Source organism: Micromesistius poutassou (genome assembly GCF_964030765.1).
Source record: "Micromesistius poutassou genome assembly, chromosome: 20".
Lineage (NCBI taxonomy): Eukaryota > Metazoa > Chordata > Actinopteri > Gadiformes > Gadidae > Micromesistius > Micromesistius poutassou.
In genome coordinates, this window is record NC_140290.1 from 13773132 (window position 1) to 13787513 (window position 14382).

The 14382-nt window shown below is 44.7% G+C and overlaps 3 protein-coding genes across 8 annotated transcripts in view; 2 read left to right on the forward strand and 1 right to left on the reverse strand.

The window, feature by feature from the left end:
* adcy2b (adenylate cyclase 2b (brain)) overlaps window positions 1–5791 on the forward strand; it is a gene marked incomplete at its 5' end in the record, with an annotated part of 30816 nt that extends 25025 nt beyond the window's left edge. For 2 of the 5 annotated variants that reach the window (XM_084484497.1, XM_084484498.1), the window contains 7 exons: window positions 3–87; window positions 2599–2757; window positions 3641–3787; window positions 3908–4048; window positions 4847–4961; window positions 5055–5179; window positions 5618–5791. In XM_084484497.1, coding sequence (XP_084340623.1) covers window positions 3–87; window positions 2599–2757; window positions 3641–3787; window positions 3908–4048; window positions 4847–4961; window positions 5055–5179; window positions 5618–5770 — 925 coding nt within the window. In that variant the 3' untranslated portion in view covers window positions 5771–5791. Of the gene's footprint in view, window positions 1–2; window positions 88–2598; window positions 2804–3640; window positions 3788–3907; window positions 4049–4846; window positions 4962–5054; window positions 5180–5617 lie in introns of those variants that run through there. The other 3 variants (XM_084484499.1, XM_084484501.1, XM_084484500.1) reach the window with 2 other exon arrangements.
* A 1360-nt stretch (window positions 5792–7151) lies between these two features.
* Window positions 7152–8560, reverse strand: cfap90 (cilia and flagella associated protein 90; the record flags this gene model as incomplete). The annotated part of the gene is made up of 3 exons (XM_084484503.1): window positions 7152–7331; window positions 8040–8156; window positions 8420–8560. The coding sequence occupies 3 exons, from the start codon at window positions 8558–8560 to the stop codon at window positions 7152–7154; spliced, it is 438 nt and encodes a 145-aa protein (XP_084340629.1).
* Window positions 8561–10429: 1869 nt separating this feature from the next.
* Window positions 10430–14382, forward strand: part of trioa (trio Rho guanine nucleotide exchange factor a) — a 78130-nt gene continuing 74177 nt past the window's right edge. For both annotated transcript variants that reach the window (XM_084484495.1, XM_084484496.1), the window contains exon 1: window positions 10430–10704. In XM_084484495.1, coding sequence (XP_084340621.1) covers window positions 10635–10704 — 70 coding nt within the window. In that variant the 5' untranslated portion in view covers window positions 10430–10634. The remainder of the gene's footprint in view (window positions 10705–14382) is intronic.

Sequence of the window (14382 nt, forward strand, 5' to 3'; positions counted from 1 at the left end):
AGGCCAGGGGTTCTGAAGGATCTGAAGACGATGGGCTCTGTGTCGCTCTTCATCTTCTTCATCACTCTACTGGTTCTGGCCCGGCAGGTCTGTAGCCAATCACACAGCAGCGAGTGTGTGTATGGATGTGAGTGTGTTTTTGTGTGCGTGCAAAAATATATGTATGTATGTACGTATGTATGTATACGTGTGTGAGTGGGTGTGTGTGTGTGTGTGTGTGTGTGTGTGCGCGCACATCCCTTATGAGGCCTCAGCCATCAGCTGGGACCAGCAGCAGATGTTTTGGAGCTCTTCTGACCCGGCTCCATAGAAAGTAGGCTTTCCAGCAGGTCACGCCATTCCCCCGAGCACCTGCTGATTCTGGGTCACTGTCACCACCAACCCACACACACACACACACTCACACACACATTCTGTTGCTTTGAACCATGCGTCCCTTATGACCCTGACGGCGGTTCTTTGGGGTATTTTGGGCGGTGTTGGGGTGCTTTGGGAAGTTACATTTGGAGGATATTCAATGGTTGGATTTAAATGCCGTCGATGTCGTTTCATGTCGATTCAACAGAGGCACCGCAGTAGCTTCCATCATTTATTGGTGAACATTAAACTAACCCACGGTTGTTTCTGTTATGATTTACAATTTAAATGAGGGAGATGGTGATGGGTTCAATCACAGGATGTGCCGCAATTTTTTCTGGTGTAAACGTCCTTGTTTTTTAACAAGATTTATTCATTCCAAGTTTTGACATTACAAAAGAAGGTTCAGATACACAGAATTCAATCGGAATGCCACACATTCCCCCTTTTCCCATCTGCCCCGATAGTCTCTCCCCCTTTATGATTCCTCCCCACACAAATACGTTGCGTACTTTCATTTCCACACTCACCCCCATCCCCACAACACGAAGGAGAAAGTGTCAGCTACAAGGACAGATACAATAATAACAACATAATTATGCTAAATAAATAAAGCCCCAAGCAGCATTTATCGGATGCCAAGCCTAATGCAGATCGTTAATAACCGCTGTTTGTCTAGGTACGCTAAGTATGATGTTGTTGTTCTAGTGGTTGACCTCAACTTCTGGCTCCTGAAACCGGATAAGACCAGTTTGGGCCTCTTCTCAGCCCTGTTAGCCTGTTTCTGAGTAAGCTCCCCTCCCCTAACCTACTTACTCACAGTCCTGGTGGACATTATACGTCCAACTCAAATAGCAATAGGGGATACCAACCCCCCCTCCATCTCTCCGCCTCCTCCTCCACACACACACACACACACACACACACACATACACACACACACACACACACACACACACACACACACACACACACACACACACAGATGTATATCAACTTTCAGTATTGAATGTGAATGTATCTCACATAACATGTACTAGGAAGGTAAGTTGATGGCGGTCTGTTTCTCCAACGTCTCATTCATTTGCAGGCTGTTGCCCACCGCTATAGAAGGGTCCCATACTCTATATCAACCCACGGAGGACATCTTGTGAGCAGATATCATCTATGTTACATACATTTCAATTTAGGTCATATAGCAGACGCTTTTATCCAAAGCGTCTTACGATAAGTAGTCAGAAGAAGGAGAAACAACGATGTATCACTGTCGGGTACGGTAAGGATGTGCATAGTAACAAGTGCCAAGCACTTAAAATTGCCAGGTTAACCCATTCCCCCTACACAACAAACATAGACGTCACGCGCATAACATAACATGAGACTAGGAGATAGAACAGTCGACGTGCACGCAAACAGGCAGACATCCACCCACACACACACACACACACAGACGGGCACACACACACACACGCTTTTGCTCGCGGGGTGGAACCTTGACAGATAACCTTCTCTGACATGTGCAGATGCGTCGCAGAGGGACCCCCGAGCATGAATAACCCCCGATATCATCCATATTTCATGCAAAGCAGAGTGGCGGCCCACTCTCCGTTTCCTCTCTTTAAACAGAAGGTTGTTTTTATTGAATACATGAAATCATGCCTCCTTGAGTTCTGCTCGGTGATCGCCGTTCCCCAGACACCGGATACGCTCGTGGTGAGAGAATCATTGGGAGAGAGGAGGGAATAAAAGGCCCGTGGTATCATAGAGCCACGCTAACGGGGTCAGAGGTCGCACAGAGGAAGCCACAGAGCAGCCCAGGGTGGGGCTCAAACCTTCTGGTCGGTTCCATTGTCGACCTGAACTCTCAGAGGAAACGACAAACCAAGCGACAAACAAATTGTCATGTGCTGCTGAGGCTCCGGGCTCGATGTCCGACCCACAGTGAGATGACATGGCCCCTCTCTCTCTCTCTCTCTCTCGCTCTCTCTCTCTCTCGCTCTCTCTTGCTCTATCTCTCTTGCTCTCTCTCTCTCTCTCTCTCTCTGTCTGTCTCTGTCTCTCTCTTTGTCCCCCTCTTTCTCTCTCTCTCTCACTCCCCCTCTGTCTGTCTCTCTCCCTCTGTCTGTCTGTCTGTGTGTCTGTCTGCCTGTGTGTCTGTCAGTCTCTCTCTCTCTCTCTCTCTCTCTCTCTCTCTCTCTCTCTCTCCCTCTCTCCCTCTCTCTCCCTCTCTAACCCTAACAGAATGAGTACTACTGTCGGCTGGACTTCCTGTGGAGGGACAAGTTCAAGCGTGAGTGTGAGGAGATCGAGACGATGGAGAACCTGAACCGCGTGCTTCTGGAGAACGTTCTGCCCGCCCACGTGGCCGAGCACTTCCTCGCACGCAACTGGAAGAACGAGGTGACGCCAGTCGCTTATCGTCCCCAACAGAGGATCGATTTCCTATGTAATGTCATCATGATATAATGTATACTATTAATTAGGGCTGTCAAGCAATTTAAAAAAATCTCAAATTAATTACAGGCTCTGTGATTAATTAATCTAAATTAATCGCATACTTACGTTTTGCCAAGAAAGTATTTCAAAATAATTTAATTCAAATAAATTATGGCAGATGAGTGATTCAATGAAATAGACATAATAGACTTTAAAGTTCAATGTCTCTTTTATTTAAAACACGTCTTTCATTAACATACGGTGCATTTTAAGGTCAAATTAAAAACATTTCTAACTCGCTCACGATGCAATGCATCTCAGGCAAAAAATATACAATACTTTGTTTTGACTCTAGAGGGCACTATAGGACCGCGATTAACCTGCGTTAATATTTTAACGCGTTATTTTTTCTGTGATTAATTAATCAAAATTAACGCGTTAATTTGACAGCCCTACTATTAATATAATATATAGTGTATAGTATAGAGTATAGTGTGGTCTTGGCTAGAATGTATGTACCAGGTTTGACGCCCAGTGTCCACTGCCTACTGGTAGGATTCCTAGAGTTAGATACCTTAACCTGCTTCTTAACCTACATGTATCTGTTCACTGTGAGTCACCGTGGAACAAATGTCTGCTGAATAATTAATAGCAATGGTAAAATACAAGTTATGTTTTCGATTTTTTTTTCACTTTGGAACTCTACATCCAACGTCTAACTCAACTCAAGGTTTCTCCACAGGAATTCCTTGTAAAGTTAAGAATGCATTTTTTTTGCCAAGCCATCCAACAGGGATTTGATGATATAGTATAACATCCATAATGCCGCAGTATGTGCCCTCATCAGGACCTGTATCACCAGTCGTACCAATCGGTGTGCGTGATGTTCGCCTCCATCCCGGACTTCAAGGAGTTCTACACAGAGTCTGACGTCAACAAGGAGGGGCTGGAGTGCCTGCGTCTCCTCAACGAGATCATCGCTGACTTTGATGAGGTGAAAAGCCTCTTCTTAATACCAAGGAGAAACGTAATGATTTCCCTTGTTTGCCATTTAAAAGGAGTGCCGACCAATAAAAAACCTGCAACAGAATTTTGCTGACGGTGTATTTCACAGTGTGATATTGGGTTGCACTACCTTTTATACCAGTTGCTGTCCAAGCCAAAGTTCAGTGGTGTGGAGAAGATCAAGACCATTGGAAGTACCTACATGGCTGCTACCGGCCTCAACGCAATGCCTGGCCCAGAGAACACACAGGCATTCACGCACAAACACGCACGCACGCATGCACGCACGCATGCACGCAGACAGACAGACAGACAGACAGACACATCAATACAGATGTACCTTCAGGATAAGGTTCAAATATATGCTTGAATAACGACTGAATAAATGAATAATGAATGAATAAAGATTGAGTGGTTTCTGTAAGCCAGAACAAGAAATATAAAAATATTGTTAAATATTGTTGTTATGTGTTACTATATTTAAACACTAACCACGCCAGGCTTTAGTACTCAAGCAATGTCACATTAGTGCTGTATGAACATAAATGTGTAATAAAATATGAGCTTAAGCTTAACTAGTATTCGACACACATAAACACGCTGCAATATAACACAACCGCGACAGTTGTGTGACCGAGGGACGTATATTGTATATGTAAACATACACACGGTGCAGGCTATATATACCAATGGTCTCCTATTCCCAGACCATCAGAGAGCTGGCCCCACCACCAAACGTCTGGACATTTCTGAAAGCGATCAGTTGTTTTAACGTCAGCAAGAGAGGCTAACAAAACCAATTTTTCCTTTGCAACAAAACCCTCGGAGAATGCCTTCTGTCTGTCGTTGAGCGAAGTGTCACTTATACCACGTAAACAAGCGGTAGAATACGTTGTGGTTTAATAGTGCCTGACAAGAATAATAATTGCCATACACAACACACATGCTAGATTACACCTTCAACTGTACATTGAGATCTCTGCATGTTTTTATTCCCCTGTCAAGTAAAACAAATGTCCCCATGTTGCTGTGGCTTGGTCCCGATCAGGAACACGACCGCCAGTACACACACATCGGCACCATGGTGGAGTTCGCCTTCGCCCTGGTTGGAAAGCTGGAGCTCATCAACAGACACTCGTTCAACGACTTTCGACTGCGAGTCGGTGAGCGATTGACCGTCTTCACTTTGTGCTTTCGGTTCCCATGGCGTGTTGTTACGTTGTCACTGACCGGTGCAGTTGTTTCCTCTCTGGCAGGGATCAACCACGGGCCGGTGATCGCCGGGGTCATCGGAGCCCAGAAGCCCCAGTACGACATCTGGGGGAACAGTGTGAACGTGGCCAGCAGGATGGAGACCACCGGGGTGCTGGGGAAGATCCAGGTGGGTTGGAACGACTCACGCACCACGCCTAATGGTGCATTCCATTTAAACTGGGATGTCGGAATTAACAAGTTCCCAGTCAATTTTAACTGGAACGCCCCTTATTTATGTTATTATTATTTATTAAATAAGTCGTTCACTCAGTAGGCCTACTGTCCAACTTCTATCTGTGGACATCTTACGGTGTGAAAATGCACAAAATGATTAGGCTCTCTGGCATTGTCAACTGGTATTGCCGACAATGGCTAACCTGGCTAGAACTGGTATTGCTGATAATAAATAGCATCCAGGGTTTCCAACTTGCTGTACTGGAACGCGATCGACTCAAGGAAAGACGTCATCCTCAGCTCCGACTTCCGAGGTTAACGGAGTGCAGCGTAACCCCAGCTGTAGTAGTGCCGGACTGGGTCTGGTCTGACTTGTACCCCCCAACGGCAGGTGACGGAGGAGACGAGCCGGGTGCTGGGCGCGCTGGGGTACGTGTGCTCCTGTCGGGGCGTGATCAGCGTGAAGGGGAAGGGCGAGCTGAAGACCTACTTTGTTCACACCGAGATGAGCCGCTCCCTGTCGCAAGGGACCGTGATGCCTTGAACGCTACACACACACACACACACACACACTCACTAACGCAACACACACACACTCACTAATGCAACACACACACACACACTCACTAACGCAACACACACACACACACACTTCACATACTCACTCACTCAACACACATACAAACACACACACACACACACACTCACTCACTCAAACACATACAAACCCCCCCCCACACACACACTCACTCACTCAAGCATATACAAACACACACACACACACACACACACACACACACACACACACATACACACACACACACACACACACACACACACACACACACGCCACACACACACTCACTCACTCCAACAGACACAAACCCACATACACACACTCACTCACACACAAACATATGAACAAACACTCTCACTCCCGCACTTACTCACACACACACACATACGAACAAACAACAACACACACATACACAAACATTGCTTTGGTCATTGCTCACTCACAAACACACAAACGCACAGGTGATTTTTATCATTCGCAAAGATTGTACTTGGAACTCAACGGTACAGTGGGCAGACAAACTGTTTTAGATCATCCATTTTTAGCCGAAAAACGAAAAAAGCTGAAGCAAAGAGGAATCACAGGCCAGCTAAACTGCATGGAGGACATCGCTTTGCTTTCTTTTGTGTGTGTGTGTGTGTGTGTGTGTGTGTGCGTGCGTGCGTGCGTGCGTGCGTGGTGTGGCCCGTCCCCTCACACCACCAGTACTGAAGGAGTGTGAGAGGGGCATCGGGCCCGTTGGACTTGCCTACAGCGCTCCCAGAGCCCTACTGCTCTAGGGTCGGCGCCGTGCCGCGTGGGCGGCCCTGTGGCCGCCGCCATCTGATGGATTTTCCTCTAAATGGGCAGCAACGCAATATTCAATGTTTTGCATTCAATGCCAGCATTATCCAGTGTGGTGGGTGAATAGTAGTAATTCTAGCCGTGGAGATGTGAGTTTAGCAGGAGAGACCAACAGCTACTGCAATGTTAGTACATTTTCACTGCCGTCGTTTTGTAATGCATTAAATATTTGTAAATAAGTTGCTTTGTTCAGTTTGTGTCTTTGTTCAAGTCTCATGAAAACAAGTGTGACGTAAATTACACCAATTACTATTTCAATCAAAACAGCAATGTCATACTGGGTGTAACGACACTCAAACAACAAGGTGTTATTGCGCAGGTGATATAATAATTTTGTGAGAATTCACTTAATCTGAGTCATCTTCAACTCTGTTACATGAGCTTTTCTACACTATTTATTTGATATCACCCATAGAAAGAAGCCCTTATTTCCCTAACAGTCCCTAACACACCACAACACTGACACACAATAATACTTTTAGCTCTCTCAGTATATCACTGTTGTTCAAACGGGGACCACATCTCCGTATCCCTCTGCAACATTCCAGGTGATTCCGTTCTTCCGGAAGAATTCTTTCTTCATGTGTAGCACGTGGACAAACTGCTTCCCGGGCTCGTAAAGCAGAGGTGGTGGGCGACGCCCGTACTCAGAGGACATTCGCACTGGTACAACTCGGGCCCTCTCCTAGCAGAAGAGAAGAGAATGGAGTCATTACACAGACCTTATCCTTGAATCTGTTCTGTTCTGCATCTGCATCATCGTTTCAACGACGTATACAATTCAACAGTTATTTTCACTTGTACACCTGCTAATCAATGCGATAAGTGAGCATGCTCTTCTTTTGTGAGAACATAAATCCCATTTCAAATGCTTATTTAAATGAGAATGCCTTTCTTAACACCCCTCAAGCAAGCGTTTTATGAGCGTTCCGTCAGCTTTGGCATAGGGCCCAGAAACGCAACCATAATTATCCACTCAAGGTGCTTCACTGGCCGGGCAGAACCCAGAAAACGCCCTGCTTAAATTGTCAATGGCGAACACTATAGCGCCAACGAACTCTACACTTTCACTGATTAATTGCGACATTCTTTGTAGGCCTACATTGGTTGGTTCTGGTTATGACATTTATATATATATATATATATATATATACGGCACATTGACCTTGATGGCGACGTGATGTGCATTTTCATTCAAGGAAAGGGGGCTACGTCCTCTTGTGGACACAATATGTAACACAGATCGAAAAAAATCTAGATACATTTTGCAAATGCATTTAGCGACTCAATTAAAATCCTGTGCCAAGTCTTTGGGAATGGATGGTCCATAGTGTGTTTAATTCAATTAGATTAACAAGACAACTGACAGATATATATGAAGGCACCTGCATACCTCTGAATAAATGTCCAGGCCTCTGCCCTTGTGGTGCGCTCTGTCGTCCCGGTGCACTTTGTTATCGTAACCTTCTGTCTGGTGGACGATACGGTCATATAAACATAGCTCCGGCGCCTGCGGGAATAATGTCAATATTAAAATTGATTGATTGATAGTACAGCATTAAAAATAACTTATTAACCAAATTGTGGGTTAATATGGCCTAAACTGAAGACAAGACGGAGCAAAGTGAGAATATCATGCGCGCATCAGCAAAATAACGGTGCTGTCATCAGGTGTCCATACGCCCTCTCATGCCTATAGCACAACCAACAACACATATCAGCGATTATTAAAACGGTCACCAGTAGTAGTCAAAGGTAATCATTAAAAGATACCTTGGAGTCACTGTTAACGAAAGTGACCTTTTTGTCTTCCTTTCTGCGGTGTGGGATGTAACTGAACACAGACAGAGTGGCGAGCGGCCTGGTCTGAGACTCCAGTAACACATCCATCGTGTAACCCGAATTATAGGTCATAAAAATAAAGAAAGGCGCATTAATGAGCTGGAGCGTCGACGACCGACACTCTTCAGGTGACTCTCCGGTCCCTTCGGTCGGCTTCGATCGGCCACCGAGTCATCCGTTTGGCGTCTACGGTTGCTAAGCAAACAAACTGCTCTCTCGTATCCGGTCCGGTCCGTCTCGTCTCTGGTCCAGCCTGCCTGCAGACAACATGACTCTGTGTATAAGATACACACTGTGAAGGGTTGAAACCATGCTGAAGATCGGATCTGTGTGTGTGTGTGTGTGTGTGTGTGTGTGTGTGTGTGTGTGTGTGTGTGTGTGTGTGTGTGTGTGTGTGTGTGTGTGTGTGTGTGTGTGTGTGTGTGTGTGTGTGTGTTTATTAGTATCCTCTTCCAAATGATTCTCGCAGTGAGGTTTAATCATCCCTGAGCAGCTTCTCAGCGGGGACACCCCGGGGGTGGGGAGCCGCCACTCGGCGGGGACCGGGGGGTGGATACCGGGGTTGGGGACCGGGGGGTGCGGACCGGGGGACCGGGGGGTGGGTGGGGACCGAGGGACCGGGGGTCGTAGGCAAATTGTCCATCTTGAAGCCTGGCAGTAATTACTTGACAGCTTGTGGCTTGAGCTGCTGGACATTTATTTGAATGCTTATTTGTTCTTAATTTACAGAAAACGAATATAAATAAAAACGAATTGATTACTCTGTGATCTATAGAGGGGGCCCACAGGTAAAAACCCAATTTGAAACCGTTCTCTTCTACAGTTCTCCAAATTGATTGAATAAGATGAAGCCTAATTAAAATGCCTACACTCCATATATTGACAAACAATTTAATTGCGTAGCCTACTTTAGGCTACATAATTATTTGAATAGTAGGCCTAGGCCTATTTTAATATAGTGTTGTTTGACCAACTTAGGCTACCACTTACCGAATGCTACGTAGCCCACTAGACTACATGTTTATTTATTTGTTTTATGCTTTAATATAATTTCTGCACGTTTTGATTCAATCCAAAGTGGCAGAAACCTGTTTCAATTAAAAAGCGTTTTTTTTAATGAGACGCCAAAAAGAAAACACCAGTCGAATTCTCCTCGTCTTATTCATAGGTACAATACTAAAACAGAGAGTGGCAGAAATGAAACAGGGGTCCAAACAGCTAGTTTGTGTTATATATATATATATAAACCTAGTCAGCCAACTTGCACACTCCCTCCATACTATCACCTGAGACACTACAGTAATTCATTCATCAGTAGTGAAATTCACCCCACATATAAATATGGTTTGAACATTAAGGCTATTCAACTGGGTTAATTGTCCTTGAGATACTAGATGTATTAGGTTTTAATTGGTTTTGTTAAGGGCCACACTTAAGTACAATTAAGACTGTCACCACAAATGACGTAGGATGTCATTTTGACAAACACCTACTGGACGGCACGCACTTGCATGTTGGGCCGATAGGTGGTGGGAGAGATAAGGCTGTTAAAAAATATCCACACCGTTGGAGTAGACTGGGAAACCTAAATTAAAAGGATGAATTTATTTTTATTTTTCCTCTCGCAAATAACTAAACATTTATAACCACAGACACGTCTCATCCGTAGAATCACTCATCTGAATTCCTATTATTTTAATCACCTTATCCAACAGGACATTGTCATACGGACACAATACAGTACATTCACAGCAACAAGGGATATATTGTATGCGGGATGAGGTGTGGAGCCTATTGCCCATCATTGATCACCCATTGCTTGCTCGTTTCCGAAAGCTTACGGAGATTCACCGAAAAGCGACCCAGCCCCTCCTGTGGCCCATTGCCCCCTCCTCCCACCGACAGTGACTCTCCCCTCGGTTCCACTCCGAGGAAGGATCCCCTGGTAGTACGGCGATAACAGTCTAATGGCCGTACTCAAGATGGAGGTTTGCAGATAGCATGAATGATATCAAAACGTCCTCGTAGCCGGCCGCTTCCCTTTATTAGCGCTTTACGGAAGACCACAGTGATTTGGACAGCTTGATACCCTGGAAAGAACGGGGCTTCTACTCGGGATTTTTAGCTCCTGTTCAGATTGGCAGCCATGAGCTCGGGGGAAGGAGGAGACGAGACGTCAAAAGACGCTGCCGATATAGCGGCGTTCTTCAAAAACGGTAAGCCGAAAACCAGTGTTCACCCGGAGCTGCTCCCGCCCGGAGACACATTGTTCCCATATGTGTTGACTTCCCTTTAGTAGCTCGGGAGAATGGTGTTCGTGTTTGTACAAGAGGGGGGGGGAAAGGCAGTGTATAGCCGTTGTAGCGTACAGAATGAATAACAATGGGTATCATGGGTTGAGAAACGGGGAACGGTTGCAACGGCTAGTACGTGCAGAGACCTCAAATAAAAGGGCCGTGCGATAATAAAGCAGGTAACGTCCACGGCCAGGAGCTAATAAGCTATCTGCTGACACCAGCGTCCCACAGCAGCAGCGGCGGCTATCCGCGAAGCTAACGTCATCCCAAGTCTCCAAAGCTAAGGACCACTAGCAAGCTAATGCTCGCCTGTGAGTGAGTTTGCAAAGACGCCCTATCAACCAGTACACACTGGTCGGACTGACGGAGCCCAGTGATCAGACACGTGTCATTTATTCGCATGGTTCCTTTCGTTGTGTGGATACTTTTTCCTTCGCTGTCAAAAAAAGGATGTCGCATGTAATGTAAACAATACATGGCGTGGCACACATCGGCCAGGCTGGGCTGTGTTCAGCACAGCCTGCCAGCGGTATCTAGGTCAAACTCCCTTTTCCACCACACACGCGTCTCGCCATGTACAAAAAATCCCCCCCTAAGAAATACACGCAGTATGGTCACCTATTTATATTTATACGACCAAAAGTCCGCCCGTAATTCCCCCACTCGTGTGTCGTTTTGTGTACAACTGTATTGCTAACCATTGCTAACTAGGCCAGTTTGTCAGCTATATGTGGGGCAGCCTTGACATGGGCCTTTACACTGATTTAATAGGCAGCCGTAGGACCCAGTGGAAACATAGTCGGAAAACCATATCATTACATACTCTATGTTTCGCTCTACTATTGCAAACTCCGGCACACTTAAGATCAGTTTCTTTTAGTTTCCCCAAAATGTAGCTAGATCTGTGAGTATACAATAACGACCGATGATGATAGGAGTATCAAGCTATTCAAGCGTATTGCGGCACTGCTGATATATCGAAACAAGATCTCTTAGGATGTTGAATATATGACCAGGCACATCCTATTAACTGGCTTCTCGGTTTTATTGATGGAGAGGAGTGAACGATGACAAGGTATTGATATTCAGCCTCTGGCTCCTGCGGTTCTCTGGCTAGATAATTAGTCACAGAGGCAAGTTCAGATGGCATTTCTTTTCGGTCTCGTCGAGGACTATGTTCCTGCAATAGAGGAGGCCGCAGTTTCAGGACCGCATTTCTGGGACCCTAGTTTTTGGTGACAAAGCCCTGTGGACGCGAGTTTATTTTCCTACTGTGGCGAAGGAATCTCATGAGTAACTCGAATAATTAATGAAAATGATGATACATAACACGTAACTAACCTAATGCCTTAATTTATTACCTAATCTAAGCTAACCCTAAACTTCACCATGTGTAACCTAATTCATAAATTTAACCATTTCTAAACGAACACAATTGATTAATTTTAGACCTTATTTGATAACTCAATTGGCAACACCATCCTACAAAAAATCAACTCCTTCCGTGAACATGGATTAGATGAACAAAAGTTGTAATTGTTTAACTTTTGAAACGAATGTGCTGTCTTGAATTGGACAGCCAATATAATATTAGCAAGCAGCTGTATGGTCACTTTGATAGTGTTGACAACAATATAAAAAACGACAGTCCTTGGAGTAGGTCATAGGTCTTGTATTTTATTTTATTTCTTGATTTCTTTGAAACGCATAGGATTTCCCCTCCCTGACCCTGTCTGCACGTACGGCAAAGGAGTCTTGCAGTATAACTCCTCTGTAACGAACATCAAAATTTATCTGTGTCATTTTCCAACCAAACAACCTTGCTGGTCTCATCCCTGACACGCTGAACTTGATATCTGGATCAAAAAGCAACCCTGTTATACGTGTCCACAAGGATAAATGTCGCTCACTGTAATCTGAATTAAACACAATGACAATGTATGACCCCAATTCTTGCAGGCTTTGCCATGGAGCTTGGGCTTATTATAGGACCGCTTTGGCTTGGTCCCCTCCTGAGAGCCCTCAGTGATGCTGATGTCACAGTGGGCACAAAGGTGTTGATTGACAGGGCCTATCCAAGTATGTGTGTGTTTGCCTGGGTTTGCTTTGTGTGCTGGCAGAGATTATCGAGTCGAACACTCCCAAGACAGAACAAGAGTCAAACGATCGGATGTGATCTACATTTAAGGGAAGTGATGAAAGGAAGAGCAAATTCTTCAGTTCTAAAATTCTTCAACGTCTTCAGTTTGCGTATATTTGAAGCTCGTTCTGGGCAGCCGTTGATTTTAAGTGACCGTGTCCAAGGGGGGGGGGGGCAGCGTCTCAGCGCTGCTGAGACGCTGCTCCCGTCTCAGCAGCGTGTATTGCGATGTACGAGTGACGGTTAAGCTCAGTATAACCCCAGTGTGTGTAGTGCATTTCATATACAACATTGCTGATTATAACACTTTCACCTTCCTTATCTCGTACAGTATTTGAATTCTAGCTGAAACATTGGGTTCACTTACACTTTAACAACAGAAAATAGTTTTTGATATTTTATATTGATATTATACTGCAGTATACTTTATACTGCAGCCCTCTCAAAATAACTATTTTTTATCAGAACGTCTTTAGGTCGATATTTATACACAATGAGGTGAATTACAGTACCAACTAAAACTCAACTAAACCTGATGAGTCAAACATGTCTCCAATAGATATAACATTAAAATGGCTGTTTAGAGGTGTATCACACTAGCTCTACGACAGTACAAAGCAGGTAAACAACGGTGTGGTCAGTGGAGCTGTGGTTTGGGTGTCACTGAATGGATATGGCTCTTACACCCATTCACACCGTTGGCTTAATTGACTTGGATATGATAATAATAATAATAATATTAGTTCTTAAGATGGAGCCCTCTCCTCTCTACCACCCTCCTCTCCTGTTTATATGGTTCACTCACAGATGTGTGGAAAGAAATATAACGGTAGTTTCTAAAGAGATGAGACAGCTCTCCTCGTAAAAAAACAAGTATCTGCATCTTTTTCTCTTGGAATTGAGATCACTATTCTCAGACCCTTCTCATTCTCAACAACTTTTTTTTCTTTTGTCTGGCTTTGAAAAGCCTCTTCAGTGCCCAGGCAGTTTGAATGCAGAAAAGTAAATGATTTGTATTCACATACAAGCAGCTGAAACAGCTTGGATCAGCCTCATCATCATCATCATCATCATCAACATCAACATCAACATCATCACCAGCATCATCACATTCAAGAAGAGCTTGCTTTAACCTAAAGAACAGTTGTCACAGTGTTGCTTCTGTATTCCAGGCTCTGTTCGATAAAAACATTTTATCCTCTTTTGAAAGCACCCGAGATAGTTAGCCACTTTACAAACCTCGGTAAGGCTAGGAAAACACTGCATTGCTGAGTGTGACCGTTGCTGATATTATGTTTGGTGTTCAATTTCTTTAAGTGAGACCGCATCGCACTAATGTACATACTCACTGTTACCAAAAGATAATATCGTTTTTCCAGGGAAATTGGGGTTAAACTTCTTTGAGTTGGATAAGCCGTGAGACAGAATACTGATTTGCATGTGTGGATGAGAGTGCT